The sequence below is a fragment of the Primulina tabacum genome, chromosome 13 (assembly GCF_025594145.1).
Source record: "Primulina tabacum isolate GXHZ01 chromosome 13, ASM2559414v2, whole genome shotgun sequence".
Taxonomy (NCBI): domain Eukaryota; kingdom Viridiplantae; phylum Streptophyta; class Magnoliopsida; order Lamiales; family Gesneriaceae; genus Primulina; species Primulina tabacum.
This window is the reverse complement of record NC_134562.1, coordinates 34696231-34720718: the sequence shown is the minus strand read 5'-3', so window position 1 is coordinate 34720718 and position 24488 is coordinate 34696231. Positions and strand designations below refer to the sequence as shown.

General features: G+C 34.6%; 1 protein-coding gene and 1 pseudogene across 1 annotated transcript; both read right to left on the bottom strand.

Annotated features, from left to right (window-relative positions):
* LOC142522060 (uncharacterized) lies at positions 1-22578 on the bottom strand. The gene is made up of 46 exons (XM_075625228.1): positions 22259-22578; positions 21471-21645; positions 20765-20836; positions 20598-20666; positions 20434-20505; positions 20074-20145; positions 19903-19974; positions 19737-19808; positions 19571-19642; positions 19398-19469; positions 19247-19318; positions 18232-18297; positions 17957-18022; positions 17492-17554; positions 17349-17396; positions 17171-17214; positions 16579-16955; positions 16306-16501; positions 15291-15434; positions 14954-15072; positions 14662-14872; positions 14333-14570; positions 14104-14254; positions 13495-13875; positions 7481-7623; positions 7314-7382; positions 7150-7221; positions 6790-6861; positions 6619-6690; positions 6453-6524; positions 6287-6358; positions 6114-6185; positions 5963-6034; positions 4948-5013; positions 4673-4738; positions 4208-4270; positions 4065-4112; positions 3887-3930; positions 3295-3671; positions 3022-3217; positions 2007-2150; positions 1670-1788; positions 1378-1588; positions 1049-1286; positions 820-970; positions 1-591 (listed from the first exon to the last, which is right to left on the bottom strand). Exons 1-46 carry the CDS (start codon positions 22353-22355, stop codon positions 208-210), a joined length of 5844 nt encoding a protein of 1947 aa, XP_075481343.1. The 5' UTR covers positions 22356-22578; the 3' UTR covers positions 1-207.
* On the bottom strand, positions 7983-10973 carry LOC142523017 (putative LRR receptor-like serine/threonine-protein kinase At1g53440; annotated as a pseudogene).
* Positions 22579-24488: the final 1910 nt, after the last annotated feature.

Sequence of the window (24488 nt, the reverse complement as noted above, 5' to 3'; positions counted from 1 at the left end):
GGAAATAAATAATGCTGCCCAACATGTTACTATGCCCTTCAAAATGTAATGTTATTTACAACAATGCTCTAATGTGTAAACTGTACATCAATCCTCTTCTGAACTAGAGTGAGAAGCAGTAGGGAGGAGAGTTCCCATAAAACCAATTCTTCACGACCTCTAAAATATATAAGTTACAAAATACACAACGCGAAATAATAACATAGCTCATTGATGTAATCGGGTATCTCTAGTGGTTTCATAGACACTAGAGCTAGAAGAAGTGAAACTTGCATCTGTTCGTATAATAGTTGAATTCTGCTTTTGGATTGCACCAGAACTTTGGCTTCGCCTCTCATGGTTGAAGTCTTTAATGGCTTTAAACCGGACATCATTGGTATATGTGCTTCCTTCTGGTAGCAAATCTGGAATGGCCATTTTACCTTCAAGCATTTGGACAACCTCAGACATTGTAGGCCTGATAGATGGTGTGGAATTTGTGCACAGGAGTGCTATTTTCACCACCCTTTCCATTTCCTCTTTGTTCGCTTGAGAATCCAGGCTCGAGTCCACTAGTTCTTCAATGTTTTTGTTCTCTTGTAAGTGATTAGCCTGCAAAATTATGACAGTCGTACAGATATTTTGAGTGGAAAGCAACGGTTTTGAAGAATTTTTCACATGTAAATGGAAGATGGGAGCTACAATTGCTCCTACTGGTTTTGTGTGGCTGCCTAAGTGATATAGCAATCAAAACTTGAATTTAGGTTGATGTATGGTATAAAAGATATGTGTTCTACTATTCAATCAACCTGAATCTGATTTCAATTATTTTTAGCGTACCCAGTCTAGAAGGCAAATGAAGTTATGACTGGGCATGTAATTGTTGTTGCTTTTGCCACTGACTATTTCCAAGATGACAACTCCAAAGCTGTAAACATCGGCTTTGTCTGTCAGATAACCCCATAATGCATATTCAGGTGCCATGTATCCTCTGCACAAGATGAAAGAATATATCAAGTTAATGGGAAGAAAAATTCAAACTGATACGCCGTCAATGGGATGAACTCACATTGTTCCAGCAACTTTGGTGCTTATATGTGTATTCTCGTCTTCGTTAAGCCTAGCCAACCCGAAATCTGAGATTTTCGGATTTAGATCTTTATCTAGAAGCACATTTGTAGCTTTGATGTCTCGGTGAACAATTTTCAGTCTTGATTCATCGTGAAGAAAAGCTAATCCTCTAGCAATTCCAATACAGATCGAAAACCGAGTTGGCCAGTTCAGCATCAACTTGCTTTCCTTTGACCCTGGAAAGTATCATCCAACTATAGTTAATGGCTAATGAAGGCAAAAGATGCATAAGACGTATGGAATTTTATTGAATCATTAAATTACTACCAAACAGAACTTGGGCGAGGCTGTTGTTTTCCATGTACTCGTATACCACCAGCAATTGATCTCCTTCAATACAGCATCCATACAACTTAACAAGATTCGGATGTTGTAAACAAGAAATCATGCCAATCTCATTCAAAAATTCACGGTTTCCTTGTCTTGATCTAGAGGAGAGCTGCTTCACGGCAATTACTGTCCCATCGGATAGTAGACCCTGCAACAGTTTCTCCATCAGATGATAGGAATTACAGAAGTAGGAATAAAGAACAAGAAATTTGTTGTAAAAAACCACTACCTTGTACACAGGACCAAAACCCCCTTCTCCAATCTTGTTTGCAGCATCAAAGTTGTTGGTAGCAGTTCTAATTTGTTTCAGCGTAAAAGCAATAGTTTGCAATTCTAGACCTTTCAAATCTGTCAGTGAGAAGTATAAATGAGCCTTTATATTTGACTCTTGAAAATAATAATATATACAATAGGCCTCTTTAAATTCCACGTGTTCGAACATGTGTATATATATACCCTCAGTTGCAAGAAATGTATATGGTATATGTCCATGAATAAATTAAAAAGTTCTGATTGTTTATAAATCAAGAAATGTTCTATCAAATTTAAAGGATTCGGCACATTACCTATCCCTGATTGTCTCCTGCTTGTTAGATAACCTTTCCACCAAAGGATGCCTAAAATTGCCAATATAACACACACTGAAAGTACTGCAGCAACAACGTAAGCAGTAACATTCTTATGTTTACCATATGAACAAACTTTGAAATCTGCAAAGAAAAGTAGACAGATATAAGAATACTTACGAAACTAAATTTTTCATAAAACATCACTCAACTGGATTCAAATTTATTTGATACTAGCATGTTAGCCATTCCTATTGGTATTATAAGGTAATAAAACTGTTTTTGGTGTTTCTAGGGTATTAACAAATCTACCAAAAGACATCTTCCAATTTCACCCACTTTCAACAATTAAAGAACCAAATAAACAAAACGAGCATGTAAACGAAGGTATCACAACCTTTGCACAGAGAAACAAAGGATAAGTAAGACGAGATTTGACTCCGACTACAACTTTTAGTACATTGCAACTCCTGAAGTAAAGGCTCTTAAGTACTTACCCAAACTTTGGCTAGCGTAAGATAACGGGGTAAAGCAACTATAAAAAACCCATTCACTGCTTTATGGAAAATATTGTCATGTTCTCGCTCTTCTTCCTATGGGTGAGAGGCATTTAACAAGTAATGCAAATAACAAATTCTCACACTTAAATCTTGAAATAAATTTAAATTTATTAATAAAATAAGGTTTTTGGTCTGGTACCTCAGGACTGGACGTAAAGAGTAATATTAGATTCTCAGGTTGGTCAAGTTATAAAGTCATTACATTAGATTTGTGTGAACCTACTCCAACCAAGGAAGAAAACATTTCTCAGTTCTCTGGAACAGATGCAGTTTAATGACTTAAGAAGACTATGAGAGCCAGAACATGACAACATTCAATATCAGAGCTTGCAACTACCACTAAATTATTGCGTATCTAGTCTCATGCCGTAGAAGCCATCGACATCGGCATTATTGTCAGTAAGTAAAGTAACATTAAGGAAAGGACAACAAAGAAAATGATAGGAAGAACTAACTAGGATTGACCGAAATAGCTGATACAAGTGGACCATAATCTCCTCTGTTAGGAATACGTATAGTCCCTTTGCTTGCCCAGTAAAATCTAATCTCCAAGGTACCATCTTCCACCGTGGCATTAAAATCTCTAATCACAGGCCTTCGAGCTCCATGAGCCTCATCTTCGATATTAAAATCTTCCCTAACTAGTTTTCCCTGTCGCAGTAATGGTATATCAGTAAAATAGTACAAGTCATGGTGCAGATAGTGTGTCATTTTTTCAAACAAACAACCTGGATGTATATATTGAACATCCGCCGGCCAAGACTGTTATATGTATCATCATTTGTGAAAAGAATTTCAGCAAAGTACAGGGTCACATTGTAACTCCCATTTTCCAGGCAGTAGTGAAAATATGTCATCGAAAGAGGACTAAGGCGTGCTGTGACATACAAGTCAGACAGATTTGAAACGGATGTGTCTTTGATAAAACGTGAATTTTGATAAGTAGGTTCATCCATGAAATCTCCAGTGCTAGTAAAGCCCCAATAGTTAGCACTTAAATATTTTGTGGAATCACCTCCTACGTCTCCTTCATAAGTAACTTTTCTATTGCCTTCGTTGATGGTTAAATCTTCCCCACCACAATTAACATATAAAGAGCACCTATCTGTCATAAACAAACAAAGAGCTCTAGATTACAACTTTTAATAATTCTCAGGTTTGCACAAACGAAAGAAAGTTATTGAGAAGCTCTATACACTGAAACCAAACAAAAATAATAAAGGATAATCAAAATCCAAAGTACGAAAATGATAGAATCAAATTTTGGTCACTTCAAAAACATACTACTTTTTCGAAGGGAGAAATGGATAGCATACTTACAACTAGGACAGAATAAATCCTTGGTACATGGAAGGATTCGTCCTCTGTTGAAGAGCAAGTATGGGAAGAGTTAGCATCAGAGGAGAACTCAAGTTACCAACTTGCTATCTTTCAGACTAGTCCATATTACTGATCATTAATGAGGCAAAAAACAATACGAGGCCAAAATGCATCTTACGGTGTATTCACTGTCGATGAGCCTTTGAACAAGTTAACCACTCGATTCCTAATACAGAAAAAAAAAACAGCAAGAAACAACTAAATATATTGGAAAAGTGAAAGTCAGATCAACTTAATAAGGTAAAATACTGATGAATTTACGTGTTTTGCTGACAAGCGGGATCATCGGGGCCTTGCAAAGTAAAGTTGTTGTAAGACAGGTCACTACATCAAAACAGAAAGCTAGTTGTTGTTTTCGGGATAGTAATGTGATAAGGATGCAATAATGCAATAATAATCATCTAACAATCAATTTTATGATGTAAACATTTGTCAATTTTTCAGGGTCAAGTAAGCCCCTTTAACTTTATAATTTCCATTTTGAAAATCCAACAGAAAACTTTTAGGATTAAAAAAAAGAAAAAGAAACCCACGGTTCTGTCAAGTGTCCATAAATGATGACCTTAGGTGGAGAATTTGAATTAAAACTGTTCATGTGAAATATCGAGCATAAAAAGCAAGAACTGTTAATTTTATGCCAAGAATTTGAAAGGGAGTATATTGTTTAGTGTAAGAAATAAAATGAACCAGAACATTGTCTCGTGATTATTAAAATACAAAACATACATGTTGCCTCCATCCTTCAAGATTGTTCCAGGTATATTTCCACTCAGCATGTTGCCAGTCAAAAAACTACATAAGTGAGATCATGTGGTTAGAAAACCTAGCCAAGGATAACATTTCTGGCTGAGAAAATGCACCAGAAAAGAAGTGAACCAGGGTAAGTAAGAAGAGAAAAGCATGATTTGTAACATATTATCATATTTCCATCAGGCTACATTCTTTCTCTAAAATGATAGTTCATCAAAGAAAACAAAGCAGAACATTATATTAACACTCACACAAATTTCAGATTTCTGGCAATGTTATTTTGAATCCCTCCCATTAGCTTATTGAAACTGACATCCCTGTCGATGAGCATGAATGAAAAATACAGTCAATACCGATTTAGAATGTCATTTTTCATTAATGCTCGGATAAATAGTTTTTTATTTTTCCAAAAAAGAGGAAGTGCACTCTGGTACGAGAAAATGTGATTGAAAGAGTAACATGATCACGCCAGTCAGTTTAATATCTGAACGATACAATAGCATGAGGATAACTAATGAGATGAAATTTTAAATCATTCAAAGGAGAGCTCAAGGATCAAAATGGATTGAATTGCGAACACAATGTAGGTTATCATACTACCAATCTCCATAAAATAGGTATTCAATATCAACACCAGTAAATTCCAGTACTGTCATTTTTCCCCCAGAGGATATGGGTCCTCATGTCTTCCAACTCAGCATACACTAAGTTCACAGAATTAAAAACATTTACAAATCAAATTGTTAAGACAGAAGCATTTACTTTCATTAAGGAACATTTGTTTTACTTAGTTTACCGTATTGACTTAAGGAACACCATTGGTTCTACTTTTCTTTTCACATCATCTTAAGGAAATTCAGGTTCCCTTGAGTGGTAACATTTCTCTGTTCTACAGAAGTCAGAAAAGAACTTGAAAAATCCATCAAACTCAATTCGTTGATGTTTGATGGTCACCAGTGGACAGATTTTGTATGTATCTGAACCAAATAGCTGGCTAAGAGAGTAAAAATACAGGAGAAAAGATTACAAGTCCCAAGAAAAAATATTATAGATTCAAACCTTCTGCAAAAGGGAAAAAAGAAAAAAAAAATATGGTCAAATGTGGCCTCCAAAACCAAGTGACAATCTAGAGATTCCATGAATGAGAGAAAAAGGCATGGAAAGAGGGCTGCTTTTGACTAGAGTGAAGGAAAAGGAGGTCGAAAAGCCAACATAAAACATATAGCTATCAGCATATCCATTCTAATATATAGTAATGTCACTCACAACATTTGCAGAAGTCTGAATTTCCAGACATATGCAGGAATCTCGGCGGTAATGTTACAATTTCTCAACACCCTACAACAAAAGGAGCCATTAGATAGATAATAATAATAATGAAGAACCCTCTTGATGAGATATTTTGATTTTGTTATACAATGTTTCCAAGCGTGTCGAGCTCCGTAACAATGGAAATTCCTGAGGTGGCCCTTTTAAATCACTAATTCTCCTGTAAAAGATAATTTATCAGAAGTTTTTTTGACAGGTATGCAAGAGCCAGACGAGGCGAGTAAAAGGCTGGCGTCAAACTTAGTATTGTAAAATACTTACAGGTCGGTTAATGCATTCAGATAAGATATGTTAAAGGGGATAGGCCCTTCCAGTCCACTAGCTTGCATTTCTCTTTATTAAACATTTAAACATTCAATAACCATAACAGGTACACAAAAAGAAATTTCCATAAATATTCAAAACAGGAAACATGATGATATCTTACAATTTGGTGAGAAGTCTCCAGTTGTGAATGAAGTCCGGAATTCTCCCACTTAAGTTGAGATCATTTATCCTACTGCAATGCAATAGAAATACTATTCAACAAAACAGGGAATTCCAAAAAAAATAAAAACTAAATTAGATTATGGATGATAATAGAATGTACTTACAAATCGTTTAAGTTAATTAATCTTGAAAAAGACATTGGTAACTGCCCTGTTAGTTGGTTGGAGGACAACATCCTGCGATTCAATCAACGCCTTAGATAATGAAACTGCTGGTCATAGGCCTATATTATAACTATGATTTAAAGATTAAAATTACACATAAGCAGTTCTTACAGAGTATTCAAATTAATCAGCCTTCCAAGCTCAGAAGGGATAGTCCCAGAAAATTGGTTAGCTTCAAGGTTCCTGGTCAAATGTCAACAATTACATTTTTAATATAAGGCACGGTCATTTTTCCTTTCTTTAAGCCAAACATGGACAGTACTCTGCAACAGCATTCTTCAAATATAAATCACACATTTGACCTAGTGACTTCATCCTTTGGAATTTGTAACTAGCCTTCCGAGAAAAATGAAAACATGATTAAAAAACAACATTTTAATTGCCTTTGAAAAGTATATATGGCCTAACTTCCATTTTTCAGTCATGAATTATGTCAGAAAACAACCAAGGGGGGATTAGGTTAAGGCATACAGGTAAGTGAGGCTTGTAATGTTTCCCAACAACTTAGGAATTTCCCCTGATAAGCGGTTCACAAGAACAGATCTGCATAAACATTTGAAATCATTAAAGTTTATCAAAGAAACAATAAACAAACAATATGCATTAAAAACCAACATGTATAAGATAAAGCCTACATAAAGTTCAATCGTGTTAAAGCCCATTCTTTTGGAATTGTTCCAGTAAGGAGATTGTAGGCAAAATCACTGAAATAAACCAAAAGTCAGATTACGTTGAGCCAAACTAAGCATGAAAGTCGGATAGAATGTATAATCTAGAAATCATTTTGGTCTTCAGAACTTACACATCTTGGAGGTAGGGAAGCTTCAAAATAGAAGGCGGAAGAGTCCCCGGAAGATTGAAGCTCTTAATGACACTGCAGTAAAGCAGAAAACATAAATCTTTAAGGTCGTAGCCAGTGCGAGGGAAAATCATGAGGTATTTGTCTTATACTACAAATAAAAGGGGACAAAAAAAGAAAAAAGAAACCCCATCGTGTCAAAAATGAATCCGTTAGAATTTATGTAGATAAATGTCATTCATTTCTCATTGAATGCTGGCACGCACTTTTAAGAGCTAATGCTATTAAAATTAACATAATCTCCATTCAGAAAATGAAGAACGTCCCACTTATGTTGATACTGTTCTTGGATTCGCAGGAAAGCTTAGACATGATCAGACTGCACATATCTAAACATGCCCAGTTACACCAATTTGAGAATTGCAAAAAAATGCACCTAAGATTTCATGCACAGGTATATTTACTCCTGGGAACCACATAACAAAATCTTATCCGAAATGGAGTGCCCCGGCTTTGTTATTTCAAAATTACAAGAACTAATTGACATGCTTTCCCACCGCTTGGTTTTTTGACAACAAAGTTTTGAAACAAAGTGTCTTAAAATTTTAAAGAAGAGATGGCATAGCGTCCAGTTACGTGTTCTGTAGGTTGTTGAGGCCTTCAAGATCTGGAATCTGTCCTGTCAAGCTGTTAAAACTTAGATCCCTGCCATCAAAGTTACAGGAGTTTCATAATTAATGTTGATGTGAAATTTGTAATGAACGAAAAAGATTAGCTCAATGTTAATGTAACAGGAACAGAAAGGGGAGTTCAAGAATTTAAGAAGAATGCATCAGAAACAATAATATTGAAAAACTTTAATTTTAATTTTTCCCCTCAACATGTTTAGATGAACAATGTGTCAATCGTCTTTAAGTACAAGGAAAATTAAGCGAGTGAGTCATGGAAAAATGTGTAACAATTCAGTCAGAATAAAAACATATAGACAGATATCAGACAGGAACTAGGATGAAAGGTTACAATATTTTCAATGCTGGCATATTTTTCAAGTATCCCGGAATTTCCCCAGATAAATTGCAGCTCCTTAACATCCTGTAGCCAAAATACTTGTCTTTGAATTGATATTTATTAGGAATGAAAGCTATCAAAATGTCCAGATGGTTTTGGCATAATTATTGGTGCTCACAATTTGTTCATTTTTGTCATGTCTCTCAGCAATGGAAACTTCGAAGCTCCTCCACTCAAGTCACTGATTCTTCTGCATAGGTAATCGTAGTAATAATAATCACAATCATGTTCAATAGTAAACATGAACAGATAAATATGTAAAGAACGTGTGTTTGATAAGATTTTGCATTATTGTGTTTTGATTATTTTTGTTATTGATATTTTAGGATACAATTTACTTCATTGACTTGTTAAATAACATAGTTTTTCATTTCTTCACTGATATTGATTTTGTAAACTCGATTTTTTTTCTAATGATTATTTTGTCATGAGACATCTCACAACTTGAATAATTATCTCTGTGTTATTTTTAATTAAGTTTATTTGTGTATTATATTATTCTGCTTCATGTTGTCACAAGACAACATTTATATATGAGACACAATCTTTAATGTTATGTTAAACAAAGTTCTTGAAACAATATTTAGACAGAACTGGAAAAGATATGCACAAGATTTTTACTCACAGTTCAGTTAAATTCTTCAAAACCGAAATACTAGAATGAATCGGTCCTTCAAAACCACTGGCCTGCATCTCTCTTTTAGAGACATAAATCTATTAAGGAAATCACTTTAAATATGGCATCACATATTATTTCTGTTTGGACAGAACTTACAACATCTGGAGTTGTGTCCAACTTAGAAAACTCGGTATGTTTCCAGAGAAGCGATTGCTGCTTAGCCTACTGCATTAAAAAAAAATGATATAACATAATGATTTTCTCTCATTGCGCAGAAATTTAACTACGATACTCACAGTTCTGTCAAGTTCGTTAGATTATTTAGCTCCTTTGGCAACTCACCAGTTAAATTATTGTCACTTCGGATTCTGCGTTAGCCAAAAATAAGAAAGGTGTTATAGCACCATCTATTTGAAAATAAATTCAACTTTTAATCCCACATAAAATGCCTCACAGGTTCTCCAAGTTGATCAGTTTCCCTAGCTCTGCCGGAACGGTCCCATTAAATTGGTTGCTCTCCAGACTCCTGAAAACTCAATAGGCTTCATAACTAAACAGGGACGTGATCTTAAACAAAACATATATGCAGTGATACACAAAATATCCTTGTGTATATCGCGAGATAGAGTTTCTCACATATATACAAGTGTAGTAATGTTTCCCAAGTATTTCGGTATGGGGCCGGATAAGCGGTTTACAATGACAGACCTGCAGAAACACCACTCATGATGAAATACGAAGATTAATTATCATCAGAGGGTGTGATAAAATTAAGCTTTCGTTGAATCTCACAGGTATTCTAAGTTAGTAGATGCCCATTCTGGAGGGATCGTTCCACTAAGGAAATTGCGAGTAAGATCACTGCAACCATCGGATGAAGTCCTCATCAGCGATACAATTACTTAATTGTTTTGTGGAATAAAACACATTGAAGTTCTAGATACATTGTATTTAGATAGGGTAGCTTTGCCAGGGAAGGCGGGAGGACACCAGCTAAATCCTGTCCTTTAAGAAATCTGTTGGCAAAGAACCAAAGACTTAACTCAGTGAACGGCATGCCAAATTGAAATCTATAACTATGTTTAGGTGGATGATTTTAAGTATTCCACAAACATATGGTACACAATTTGCATGGCTTGAGGATATTATTTAAGCCTAAGTTCATAAATATTCCAATAGATGCGAGATATGATTATCTAATAGTTGTCAAGCAAACAACATATCAGAAAGTACATTCTATGAGATTTGCACAGAGTTCAACAGCCGAAAACGACTAATTCAAGGTCATTAGTCAGAACAGCACTGATAAAAAAAAAATGAAAGAAACTTTCCTTCAGCCGGAAAAAACCTACATTTTTTGCACATGGCATGCTCCATCGGTGTAAGAACAATCACAGATGACAGAATTGTTGTACCACGGCATATCAGCTCTTTTAGACGTATTCCAGTTTGAGTTTCCGTCACATGGGATTAAGCTTGAAGTCCCAGTCCTTTTTTCCCAATTGATCAGCTATTTCAAGAAGAGCATTCTCTGCTAAGATCATGCTATTAAATATAAATCTACACAACCTTTAAATAAGGAGGCTATGAAAAAAGTGCTTCAAATGTAAGAAAGGGGATCTTACTTTCTTCCTCAGGGAGATTATTACTCTGACCCGAAACGAATCTTGCTTCCAAGCACAGAAAAATGATCAGCGTGTACCTGAACGAAAGTAGGAATTCAAGAACAGCCGACATCTCCTGTGACTTTAAAACTCATAAATTATATGCATGCAAGCGACATTATATACTGAAGATGAATCAGAAAGTTTAATATTATCTTATAAAGTTAAAATCAGGTAGTGGTGAATTTTCAGGGCCATAAATGTAATTATATATGTTTATATGTCATCAATAAAATAAGTTATAAATTTATGTGATCTAATTTAGAATAAGAATTGACTTAAGACTTAAATGTCATGATATTATTGTGTGGATATCATATATAATATTTTTGGTTTATCGAGAAACCAAATTAAAAATAATAAAACTTGTTTAATTATAAAACAATGGTTATGGTTCCAATCTGCATATAATTTTTCAAGTTTGTATCTCATCAACAAAATTCTCTGGCTTAAAAGGAAATCTGCAGATTGAAGATATCACCAAACATTGACTACAAATCATGGATTCTGGTATGTTTCCACAATTCTGATTATTTTGTTTGATGATTTCTTAAAAATTGGATAGAAATCATGGATTAAATTTTTTTTTTTGTGTGTGTTGAGATATAGAAGCCATGACTCTATTTTCTAATATATCAGATGTTAAATATACTGCACCTGTATTGAATAGCATCGATACCAACCCTGAAATTCAAAGCCACGCCAGGTTGAGGGCCCCTCTCTCACTTTTCTCATGCATTGAAAAATCAACAAAAAGAAGACAATAAATGCAATTTTCACTAGTACGAACGAACAGAGTTTTGGAACGCGTATTACCTATCCCTGGGACTCACACGTGTGAAAGAATTATCTCAAAATTATGGAAAAAAAAAATCATTTTGTGTGTTTGTACCGACGATATTTTTATATATAAAAATATATATTTCTAGTTTCATCATTGTTTGTAATTAGTTTGTGAGACACGAGTAAATTCATAATAAAAATTGGTAATATAGCGTTTGTTATCAAAAAGAGGTAATAATTTCACAATCATGAAAAGAGGGGTGATCAATTTCGGATTATCAGGAATTGTCATATAAAACCTACCAAAATTTTGTTAGAAATTCAATATAGTAATTGATATAAATATATTGTCTACAACCAAAAAAATTTAAGTATAAGATAAGGCCAATTTAAGTGAAATATCTTGGTTGTTGGCTACAAGTCATTTAATGCAAAAACTCTCAAAAGTCGCCATTAACAGTGTTTTGATAGGAAGACCAAGCGAATGGAGGAGAATGAAAGAATGATCGAATTCTTTTCAAGATTTTCTCCACTTCTACTGGTGTAATAATGGAACACCTCATGTCTTCTTTTATCTTAATATTTGGAATGGAAAGTAATTATTCTAATCTATTTTGTTTATCTTTTCCTTTAAAAAAAAAAAAAAAACACATCTTACCGAATATTAAATGAAATTTTGATGTCCAAAAATATCAATATATTCTAGATAAAATTAATAAAACGTGTTCTTATTATGATTTCTTGATTCACCTATGGTTGAAGTTAAGGATGTAAACGAACCAAATCGTTCGCGAGCTATTCGGAGCTCGGCTCGATAAAAAGTTCGTTTGATTTCGTTTCTTAATCGTATCAAGCCAAGCTCGAGCTGGATTTCGAGCTCGACAATTTAATCAAACCAAGCTCGAACCTAAGGATATTCGACTCGTGAGCTCGCAAAAATGTTCGTTAATAGGCTCGCGAGCTCGAGCTCGACTCATTTATATATTTTTAGTTGTTATGTTTGTCGTTTTGATTATCTATGAATGAATTTAAACTTTTATATCAAATTTAAAATTAGTCAAAGATATATTTAATTTTTAATAAGCTCAAACAAGAGCTCAATAGTATGCTTTACGAGCTCGAAAACGAGCCGAGCTGAAGTCGGACTTGTTAAAGAGATAAACGAGTTATTAATGAACCAAGCTCGAACCCGATTTGATTAACATGATAAACGAGTTTTTAACGAGCCAAGTTCGAGCTTTTCGCGAGCTTAGTAATTTCAAGACAAATCGAGCTCGAGCCGATCTCAAGCCTTTATCAATCTTAAATGAATCAAGCTCAAACCTAGTATTATTTGAGTTGATTTGAATAGTTTACATCCCTAGTTGATATGGTTTCTTGACTGTATCTTCAATATATTTTAAAGTCAAATAGGAAATTCCTAATTTGACCTCATTGTTGTAATTGATGATGAATCGCTATTTGTCTTCTAAAAATTGTAAATCAAGGGCAAACTTAGTGAAATCTCAAACCCCATCTTCATTGTAGGCGTGTCAATATCAACTTCACATCAATGTAAAAATAACACATCATCCTTAATTCCCTTTCTAAAAAGAAATTCAACTTGAGAAATAATGTGTCATCATTTGGCTCCTGAAATATAACACAGATAAATTTGGTGAGCTCTCAAAATGGGAAATAAATAATGCTGCCCAACATGTTACTATGCCCTTCAAAATGTAATGTTATTTACAACAATGCTCTAATGTGTAAACTGTACATCAATCCTCTTCTGAACTAGAGTGAGAAGCAGTAGGGAGGAGAGTTCCCATAAAACCAATTCTTCACGACCTCTAAAATATATAAGTTACAAAATACACAACGCGAAATAATAACATAGCTCATTGATGTAATCGGGTATCTCTAGTGGTTTCATAGACACTAGAGCTAGAAGAAGTGAAACTTGCATCTGTTCGTATAATAGTTGAATTCTGCTTTTGGATTGCACCAGAACTTTGGCTTCGCCTCTCATGGTTGAAGTCTTTAATGGCTTTAAACCGGACATCATTGGTATATGTGCTTCCTTCTGGTAGCAAATCTGGAATGGCCATTTTACCTTCAAGCATTTGGACAACCTCAGACATTGTAGGCCTGATAGATGGTGTGGAATTTGTGCACAGGAGTGCTATTTTCACCACCCTTTCCATTTCCTCTTTGTTCGCTTGAGAATCCAGGCTCGAGTCCACTAGTTCTTCAATGTTTTTGTTCTCTTGTAAGTGATTAGCCTGCAAAATTATGACAGTCGTACAGATATTTTGAGTGGAAAGCAACGGTTTTGAAGAATTTTTCACATGTAAATGGAAGATGGGAGCTACAATTGCTCCTACTGGTTTTGTGTGGCTGCCTAAGTGATATAGCAATCAAAACTTGAATTTAGGTTGATGTATGGTATAAAAGATATGTGTTCTACTATTCAATCAACCTGAATCTGATTTCAATTATTTTTAGCGTACCCAGTCTAGAAGGCAAATGAAGTTATGACTGGGCATGTAATTGTTGTTGCTTTTGCCACTGACTATTTCCAAGATGACAACTCCAAAGCTGTAAACATCGGCTTTGTCTGTCAGATAACCCCATAATGCATATTCAGGTGCCATGTATCCTCTGCACAAGATGAAAGAATATATCAAGTTAATGGGAAGAAAAATTCAAACTGATACGCCGTCAATGGGATGAACTCACATTGTTCCAGCAACTTTGGTGCTTATATGTGTATTCTCGTCTTCGTTAAGCCTAGCCAACCCGAAATCTGAGATTTTCGGATTTAGATCTTTATCTAGAAGCACATTTGTAGCTTTGATGTCTCGGTGAACAATTTTCAGTCTTGATTCATCGTGAAGAAAAGCTAATCCTCTAGCAATTCCAATACAGATCGAAAACCGAGTTGGCCAGTTCAGCATCAACTTGCTTTCCTTTGACCCTGGAAAGTATCATCCAACTATAGTTAATGGCTAATGAAGGCAAAAGATGCATAAGACGTATGGAATTTTATTGAATCATTAAATTACTACCAAACAGAACTTGGGCGAGGCTGTTGTTTTCCATGTACTCGTATACCACCAGCAATTGATCTCCTTCAATACAGCATCCATACAACTTAACAAGATTCGGATGTTGTAAACAAGAAATCATGCCAATCTCATTCAAAAATTCACGGTTTCCTTGTCTTGATCTAGAGGAGAGCTGCTTCACGGCAATTACTGTCCCATCGGATAGTAGACCCTGCAACAGTTTCTCCATCAGATGATAGGAATTACAGAAGTAGGAATAAAGAACAAGAAATTTGTTGTAAAAAACCACTACCTTGTACACAGGACCAAAACCCCCTTCTCCAATCTTGTTTGCAGCATCAAAGTTGTTGGTAGCAGTTCTAATTTGTTTCAGCGTAAAAGCAATAGTTTGCAATTCTAGACCTTTCAAATCTGTCAGTGAGAAGTATAAATGAGCCTTTATATTTGACTCTTGAAAATAATAATATATACAATAGGCCTCTTTAAATTCCACGTGTTCGAACATGTGTATATATATACCCTCAGTTGCAAGAAATGTATATGGTATATGTCCATGAATAAATTAAAAAGTTCTGATTGTTTATAAATCAAGAAATGTTCTATCAAATTTAAAGGATTCGGCACATTACCTATCCCTGATTGTCTCCTGCTTGTTAGATAACCTTTCCACCAAAGGATGCCTAAAATTGCCAATATAACACACACTGAAAGTACTGCAGCAACAACGTAAGCAGTAACATTCTTATGTTTACCATATGAACAAACTTTGAAATCTGCAAAGAAAAGTAGACAGATATAAGAATACTTACGAAACTAAATTTTTCATAAAACATCACTCAACTGGATTCAAATTTATTTGATACTAGCATGTTAGCCATTCCTATTGGTATTATAAGGTAATAAAACTGTTTTTGGTGTTTCTAGGGTATTAACAAATCTACCAAAAGACATCTTCCAATTTCACCCACTTTCAACAATTAAAGAACCAAATAAACAAAACGAGCATGTAAACGAAGGTATCACAACCTTTGCACAGAGAAACAAAGGATAAGTAAGACGAGATTTGACTCCGACTACAACTTTTAGTACATTGCAACTCCTGAAGTAAAGGCTCTTAAGTACTTACCCAAACTTTGGCTAGCGTAAGATAACGGGGTAAAGCAACTATAAAAAACCCATTCACTGCTTTATGGAAAATATTGTCATGTTCTCGCTCTTCTTCCTATGGGTGAGAGGCATTTAACAAGTAATGCAAATAACAAATTCTCACACTTAAATCTTGAAATAAATTTAAATTTATTAATAAAATAAGGTTTTTGGTCTGGTACCTCAGGACTGGACGTAAAGAGTAATATTAGATTCTCAGGTTGGTCAAGTTATAAAGTCATTACATTAGATTTGTGTGAACCTACTCCAACCAAGGAAGAAAACATTTCTCAGTTCTCTGGAACAGATGCAGTTTAATGACTTAAGAAGACTATGAGAGCCAGAACATGACAACATTCAATATCAGAGCTTGCAACTACCACTAAATTATTGCGTATCTAGTCTCATGCCGTAGAAGCCATCGACATCGGCATTATTGTCAGTAAGTAAAGTAACATTAAGGAAAGGACAACAAAGAAAATGATAGGAAGAACTAACTAGGATTGACCGAAATAGCTGATACAAGTGGACCATAATCTCCTCTGTTAGGAATACGTATAGTCCCTTTGCTTGCCCAGTAAAATCTAATCTCCAAGGTACCATCTTCCACCGTGGCATTAAAATCTCTAATCACAGGCCTTCGAGCTCCATGAGCCTCATCTTCGATATTAAAATCTTCCCTAACTAGTTTTCCCTGTCGCAGTAATGGTATATCAGTAAAATAGTACAAGTCATGGTGCAGATAGTGTGTCATTTTTTCAAACAAACAACCTGGATGTATATATTGAACATCCGCCGGCCAAGACTGTTATATGTATCATCATTTGTGAAAAGAATTTCAGCAAAGTACAGGGTCACATTGTAACTCCCATTTTCCAGGCAGTAGTGAAAATATGTCATCGAAAGAGGACTAAGGCGTGCTGTGACATACAAGTCAGACAGATTTGAAACGGATGTGTCTTTGATAAAACGTGAATTTTGATAAGTAGGTTCATCCATGAAATCTCCAGTGCTAGTAAAGCCCCAATAGTTAGCACTTAAATATTTTGTGGAATCACCTCCTACGTCTCCTTCATAAGTAACTTTTCTATTGCCTTCGTTGATGGTTAAATCTTCCCCACCACAATTAACATATAAAGAGCACCTATCTGTCATAAACAAACAAAGAGCTCTAGATTACAACTTTTAATAATTCTCAGGTTTGCACAAACGAAAGAAAGTTATTGAGAAGCTCTATACACTGAAACCAAACAAAAATAATAAAGGATAATCAAAATCCAAAGTACGAAAATGATAGAATCAAATTTTGGTCACTTCAAAAACATACTACTTTTTCGAAGGGAGAAATGGATAGCATACTTACAACTAGGACAGAATAAATCCTTGGTACATGGAAGGATTCGTCCTCTGTTGAAGAGCAAGTATGGGAAGAGTTAGCATCAGAGGAGAACTCAAGTTACCAACTTGCTATCTTTCAGACTAGTCCATATTACTGATCATTAATGAGGCAAAAAACAATACGAGGCCAAAATGCATCTTACGGTGTATTCACTGTCGATGAGCCTTTGAACAAGTTAACCACTCGATTCCTAATACAGAAAAAAAAAACAGCAAGAAACAACTAAATATATTGGAAAAGTGAAAGTCAGATCAACTTAATAAGGTAAAATACTGATGAATTTACGTGTTTTGCTGACAAGCGGGATCATCGGGGCCTTGCAAAGTAAAGTTGTTGTAAGACAGGTCACTACATCAAAACAGAAAGCTAGTTGTTGTTTTCGGTATAGTAATGTGATAAGGATGCAATAATGCAATAATAATCATCTAACAATCAATTTTATGATGTAAACATTTGTCAATTTTTCAGGGTCAAGTAAGCCCCTTTAACTTTATAATTTCCATTTTGAAAATCCAACAGAAAACTTTTAGGATTAAAAAAAAGAAAAAGAAACCCACGGTTCTGTCAAGTGTCCATAAATGATGACCTTAGGTGGAGAATTTGAATTAAAACTGTTCATGTGAAATATCGAGCATAAAAAGCAAGAACTGTTAATTTTATGCCAAGAATTTGAAAGGGAGTATATTGTTTAGTGTAAGAAATAAAATGAACCAGAACATTGTCTCGTGATTATTAAAATACAAAACATACATGTTGCCTCCATCCTTCAAGATTGTTCCAGGTATATTTCCACTCAGCATGTTGCCAGTCAAAAAACTACATAAGTGAGATCATGTGGTTAGAAAACCTAGCCAAGGATAACATTTCTGGCTGAGAAAATGCACCAGAAAAGAAGTGAACCAGGGTAAGTAAGAAGAGAAAAGCATGATTTGTAACATATTATCATATTTCCATCAGGCTACATTCTTTCTCTAAAATGATAGTTCATCAAAGAAAACAAAGCAGAACATTATATTAACACTCACACAAATTTCAGATTTCTGGCAATGTTATTTTGAATCCCTCCCATTAGCTTATTGAAACTGACATCCCTGTCGATGAGCATGAATGAAAAATACAGTCAATACCGATTTAGAATGTCATTTTTCATTAATGCTCGGATAAATAGTTTTTTATTTTTCCAAAAAAGAGGAAGTGCACTCTGGTACGAGAAAATGTGATTGAAAGAGTAACATGATCACGCCAGTCAGTTTAATATCTGAACGATACAATAGCATGAGGATAACTAATGAGATGAAATTTTAAATCATTCAAAGGAGAGCTCAAGGATCAAAATGGATTGAATTGCGAACACAATGTAGGTTATCATACTACCAATCTCCATAAAATAGGTATTCAATATCAACACCAGTAAATTCCAGTACTGTCATTTTTCCCCCAGAGGATATGGGTCCTCATGTCTTCCAACTCAGCATACACTAAGTTCACAGAATTAAAAACATTTACAAATCAAATTGTTAAGACAGAAGCATTTACTTTCATTAAGGAACATTTGTTTTACTTAGTTTACCGTATTGACTTAAGGAACACCATTGGTTCTACTTTTCTTTTCACATCATCTTAAGGAAATTCAGGTTCCCTTGAGTGGTAACATTTCTCTGTTCTACAGAAGTCAGAAAAGAACTTGAAAAATCCATCAAACTCAATTCGTTGATGTTTGATGGTCACCAGTGGACAGATTTTGTATGTATCTGAACCAAATAGCTGGCTAAGAGAGTAAAAATACAGGAGAAAAGATTACAAGTCCCAAGAAAAAATATTATAGATTCAAACCTTCTGCAAAAGGGAAAAAAGAAAAAAAAAATATGGTCAAATGTGGCCTCCAAAACCAAGTGACAATCTAGAGATTCCATGAATGAGAGAAAAAGGCATGGAAAGAGGGCTGCTTTTGACTAGAGTGAAGGAAAAGGAGGTCGAAAAGCCAACATAAAACATATAGCTATCAGCATATCCATTCTAATATATAGTAATGTCACTCACAACATTTGCAGAAGTCTGAATTTCCAGACATATGCAGGAATCTCGGCGGTAATGTTACAATTTCTCAACACCCTACAACAAAAGGAGCCATTAGATAGATAATAATAATAATGAAGAACCCTCTTGATGAGATATTTTGATTTTGTTATACAATGTTTCCAAGCGTGTCGAGCTCCGTAACAATGGAAATTCCTGAGGTGGCCCTTTTAAATCACTAATTCTCCTGTAAAAGATAATTTATCAGAAGTTTTTTTGACAGGTATGCAAGAGCCAGACGAGGCGAGTAAAAGGCTGGCGTCAAACTTAGTATTGTAAAATACTTACAGGTCGGTTAATGCATTCAGATAAGATATGTTAAAGGGGATAGGCCCTTCCAGTCCACTAGCTTGCATTTCTCTTTATTAAACATTTAAACATTCAATAACCATAACAGGTACACAAAAAGAAATTTCCATAAATATTCAAAACAGGAAACATGATGATATCTTACAATTTGGTGAGAAGTCTCCAGTTGTGAATGAAGTCCGGAATTCTCCCACTTAAGTTGAGATCATTTATCCTACTGCAATGCAATAGAAATACTATTCAACAAAACAGAGAATTCCAAAAAAAATAAAAACTAAATTAGATTATGGATGATAATAGAATGTACTTACAAATCGTTTAAGTTAATTAATCTTGAAAAAGACATTGGTAACTGCCCTGTTAGTTGGTTGGAGGACAACATCCTGCGATTCAATCAACGCCTTAGATAATGAAACTGCTGGTCATAGGCCTATATCATAACTATGATTTAAAGATTAAAATTACACATAAGCAGTTCTTACAGAGTATTCAAATTAATCAGCCTTCCAAGCTCAGAAGGGATAGTCCCAGAAAATTGGTTAGCTTCAAGGTTCCTGGTCAAATGTCAACAATTACATTTTTAATATAAGGCACGGTCATTTTTCCTTTCTTTAAGCCAAACATGGACAGTACTCTGCAACAGCATTCTTCAAATATAAATCACACATTTGACCTAGTGACTTCATCCTTTGGAATTTGTAACTAGCCTTCCGAGAAAAATGAAAACATGATTAAAAAACAACATTTTAATTGCCTTTGAAAAGTATATATGGCCTAACTTCCATTTTTCAGTCATGAATTATGTCAGAAAACAACCAAGGGGGGATTAGGTTAAGGCATACAGGTAAGTGAGGCTTGTAATGTTTCCCAACAACTTAGGAATTTCCCCTGATAAGCGGTTCACAAGAACAGATCTGCATAAACATTTGAAATCATTAAAGTTTATCAAAGAAACAATAAACAAACAATATGCATTAAAAACCAACATGTATAAGATAAAGCCTACATAAAGTTCAATCGTGTTAAAGCCCATTCTTTTGGAATTGTTCCAGTAAGGAGATTGTAGGCAAAATCACTGAAATAAACCAAAAGTCAGATTACGTTGAGCCAAACTAAGCATGAAAGTCGGATAGAATGTATAATCTAGAAATCATTTTGGTCTTCAGAACTTACACATCTTGGAGGTAGGGAAGCTTCAAAATAGAAGGCGGAAGAGTCCCCGGAAGATTGAAGCTCTTAATGACACTGCAGTAAAGCAGAAAACATAAATCTTTAAGGTCGTAGCCAGTGCGAGGGAAAATCATGAGGTATTTGTCTTATACTACAAATAAAAGGGGACAAAAAAAGAAAAAAGAAACCCCATCGTGTCAAAAATGAATCCGTTAGAATTTATGTAGATAAATGTCATTCATTTCTCATTGAATGCTGGCACGCACTTTTAAGAGCTAATGCTATTAAAATTAACATAATCTCCATTCAGAAAATGAAGAACGTCCCACTTATGTTGATACTGTTCTTGGATTCGCAGGAAAGCTTAGACATGATCAGACTGCACATATCTAAACATGCCCAGTTACACCAATTTGAGAATTGCAAAAAAATGCACCTAAGATTTCATGCACAGGTATATTTACTCCTGGGAACCACATAACAAAATCTTATCCGAAATGGAAAAATCCAAAGACTACAAATATAATTCAGAATGGTATGATGCCAACCTGCTGCAAATAACACATCATAACTTGTACTGAGTGCTTTTTTAAAAAAATGTAAGGCTATATGAAAATCACATTCACAGACGTACATCAAATTAAGATAATAATTGCAAACATTTAAATCAACATAGCTGCTGAGAAAATTGAATATTTGAGCATCATACATTCTTGTGACATGGCAGACAGTGTTGTTGGCAAAACTGCAATCACAATCAACATAACCATCGGAGCCACTGGGAGCAGTTTGTGAAATTCCAACCATCTCAACTTCACATAAATCAGCATTGAATCTCCAAAATTTTGCGCCAAGTTCATTGGCTATTTGTTGTAGGGCATCCACTAATCACAAAATAAATTTTTAAAAGCATGAGATAAGTTGAAAGACTAGTAGCCAAAACTTGAGAGATTGCAAAACAACATTGTACTTGATGTGAAAGTACCAAAATATGTGCTTACTAAAAAATTTCTCCTTTCCTTATACATTAAATACAATTAAGTCCAAGATTTAATCCCATCAATTTTAACCTTAAAAATTCCCGATCAAGTTACCATAGGGATATCCTAGAATATGGCAATTTATCTTCAGCCGCTTTGCTGAAAATCATCCAACTGGCATGAGAAACATGCTTTCCTCAGTCACGATTTCTCAAAATCTCATTCTCACAATCAACATAAAGGAACACGTGAACTAAAAAAGATGATGAATTCCATTTTAACTTGTCGTCAAGTTTCTTTCTCAATTCCACACCCAACTCCTCAGTATTTACTAAATATTTAATCTCTTTCTTCACCAAAAGATTTATCAGCTTTCACTACAATCTCATATGTTCCTTAATCTTCTTTCATTCAATATTGGTATCAAGAAAACCAATCTTTTATACAATCCAGTTTCAGGGCATCCGCCAGAAAAGTGTCGTACTTTTTCGAAAGGAGAAATAATTCAGCCGCTTACCTTCGTCTTTTGGCACCTGTGACTCAGATAATTTCAGTAGCCCGAAACAACAAACTGCAAAAACACAAGAAACAGCGACAGAGTTCCCAAACACCATCGTCAAGCATCAAGATTCAAGATTTATTTACATAAGAGACAATTTGACTACTGCCGTGCTAATTTAGATACCCACGTGAATCATTTATAAACAGTGGGTAGATTTTAGTGGGTTTAAATAAATAATTTGTTACTTGAAAGGAAAAGGACAACAAATATATGAGCGAGACCCAAAACTATTATTTCAAGTTGAAGAATTCTTTAGTTTTTGCACTCTTTCTCACAAATTTTTTTAAACTATAGATTTTCAAAGTATATAATCATTAATGCAAAGTTGGCAGCTTTGAATTTTCGAGTCCAATGGAAGATTAACTTTGAATATTTTTGAGTCGACGGCCCTCAAAATAATGGGATGGGGAAAGACCAGTGATAGTCAAGAGATGGACTCGGTCCACTCTTGAAAGCCCGAGAGAAGTCATGCTCAATCTAGTTAGTTCCGAGAGATATCTTAATGATTCGAATTCACGAAAAGGTCATTTCATTTACCCAAATCCATCAGGATAGCTAGGAACTCACCTTGTGTCACATTTACTTAGATTTGTTAGAAGGTCGTCTCAGTGCTCATCGCAACCGATCTCTCATATATATGTATCTATCGATTCTTCAAGGACTTCACGGACCTCCCAATGAAGGTCATAGCTACCTCCCAATACATATTATCACAGCGATTGACCAAGGGGTTTGCCGACCTCCTTAGCTGGGCCTCCATAAAAACTTGAACGAGCTCAATACAACACGTGGGAAATTACATACAATGCCCACCACGATGAGAATATAGTATCCAAAAATTATGGAATAAAATAATCAACAAGAACACAAAGATTTACGTATAGGCTACGTACACGGAACACAGCAACTTTTATAACTGGAAGAAATATTACAACAAGTTATACACTAATACACTCAATATTTATCACTCCCAACCCGATTTCTCTAACTCACACAAGAGAATTCTGCACTCAAAAAAAATACACTCTTTTTTCTATCCACTCTTTTTTTTATTAAAGTTGAAAAGTTTTTAATTTTGGGATACAATAACTGAACTAATTCTCTCGTTCAGTTTTTATAAAATTTTCGACGTGGGATATATGATTTTTATTATTTTATTTAATGTGGACCTCACACCATTAAATGTCAACTAACACAACAGACAAGTCCATGCCTCAAATGAGCTCCAAGTTAGATATATCAATATGTCATCCACAAAGATAAGGCTCATAGAGATATAATCTAACATTATCTAATATTATGAGAATCTAGAGTCAACAGGGGGAAGGATTCCAACGGTTTTAGTCATCAAAAAATTCTATTCACGTAGGGATTCTCCTTCTATAAATATCATGTTCCATTTATTGTTTTTTAATTAATCTACTTACTCACTCTGAACACATACAGTATTCTCTCTATTTTCCTATTATCTGATTTGAGTGTTGGAAGAGCTACTTCTGAACAACCTTCCGGCTCCTTTTTTACGTTCATGTTTGTGCTTTCAGATTCGAAAATACAACACGGACTTCCAAAATAAAATCCGACCTCTCTACCGGCCTCACGATTTTCATCAACATCAAGTACGTCTCTTCATTAATTAATTTAATGAATAAGAAATTTATCTGCAACAAAAGGTTGAGTTTATGGAATTATAATTGGTAAAAATTAAGTATCAGAAAAAGAATAACTCATTGACCAAGGAAAAAAAATCTTGTGTGGTCCAATAGTCCAAACATATATACGCAAATGAGACTATGACGTACTTGATTATAATTGAAGGCTCTCCATAATTAGGGGGAAAATTATATACAAACAATTAAGAATTTAATTTAATTCATTGACTTTTTTATGTCAAGAAAATAAATTACGTTATCCGATCGAATTTGTCCATGTTTAATTACGTTATCCGATCGAATTTGTGCATGTAAACATGGCAATAAAAAAAAAAAAAAAAACTTTAAGAGAGTGCAGTTTTAAAAATACGATCGAGATTCAACAAATCAAATAATATTTGTAAAAATTAAAAGTTCAAATTAATTATATTCAAGCTCGATTTAAAGATTATAAATATTAAGAGTAGGTCTTTTGTGAGACGATCTCACGAATCTTTATCTGTGAGACGGATCAACCCTACCGATATTCACAA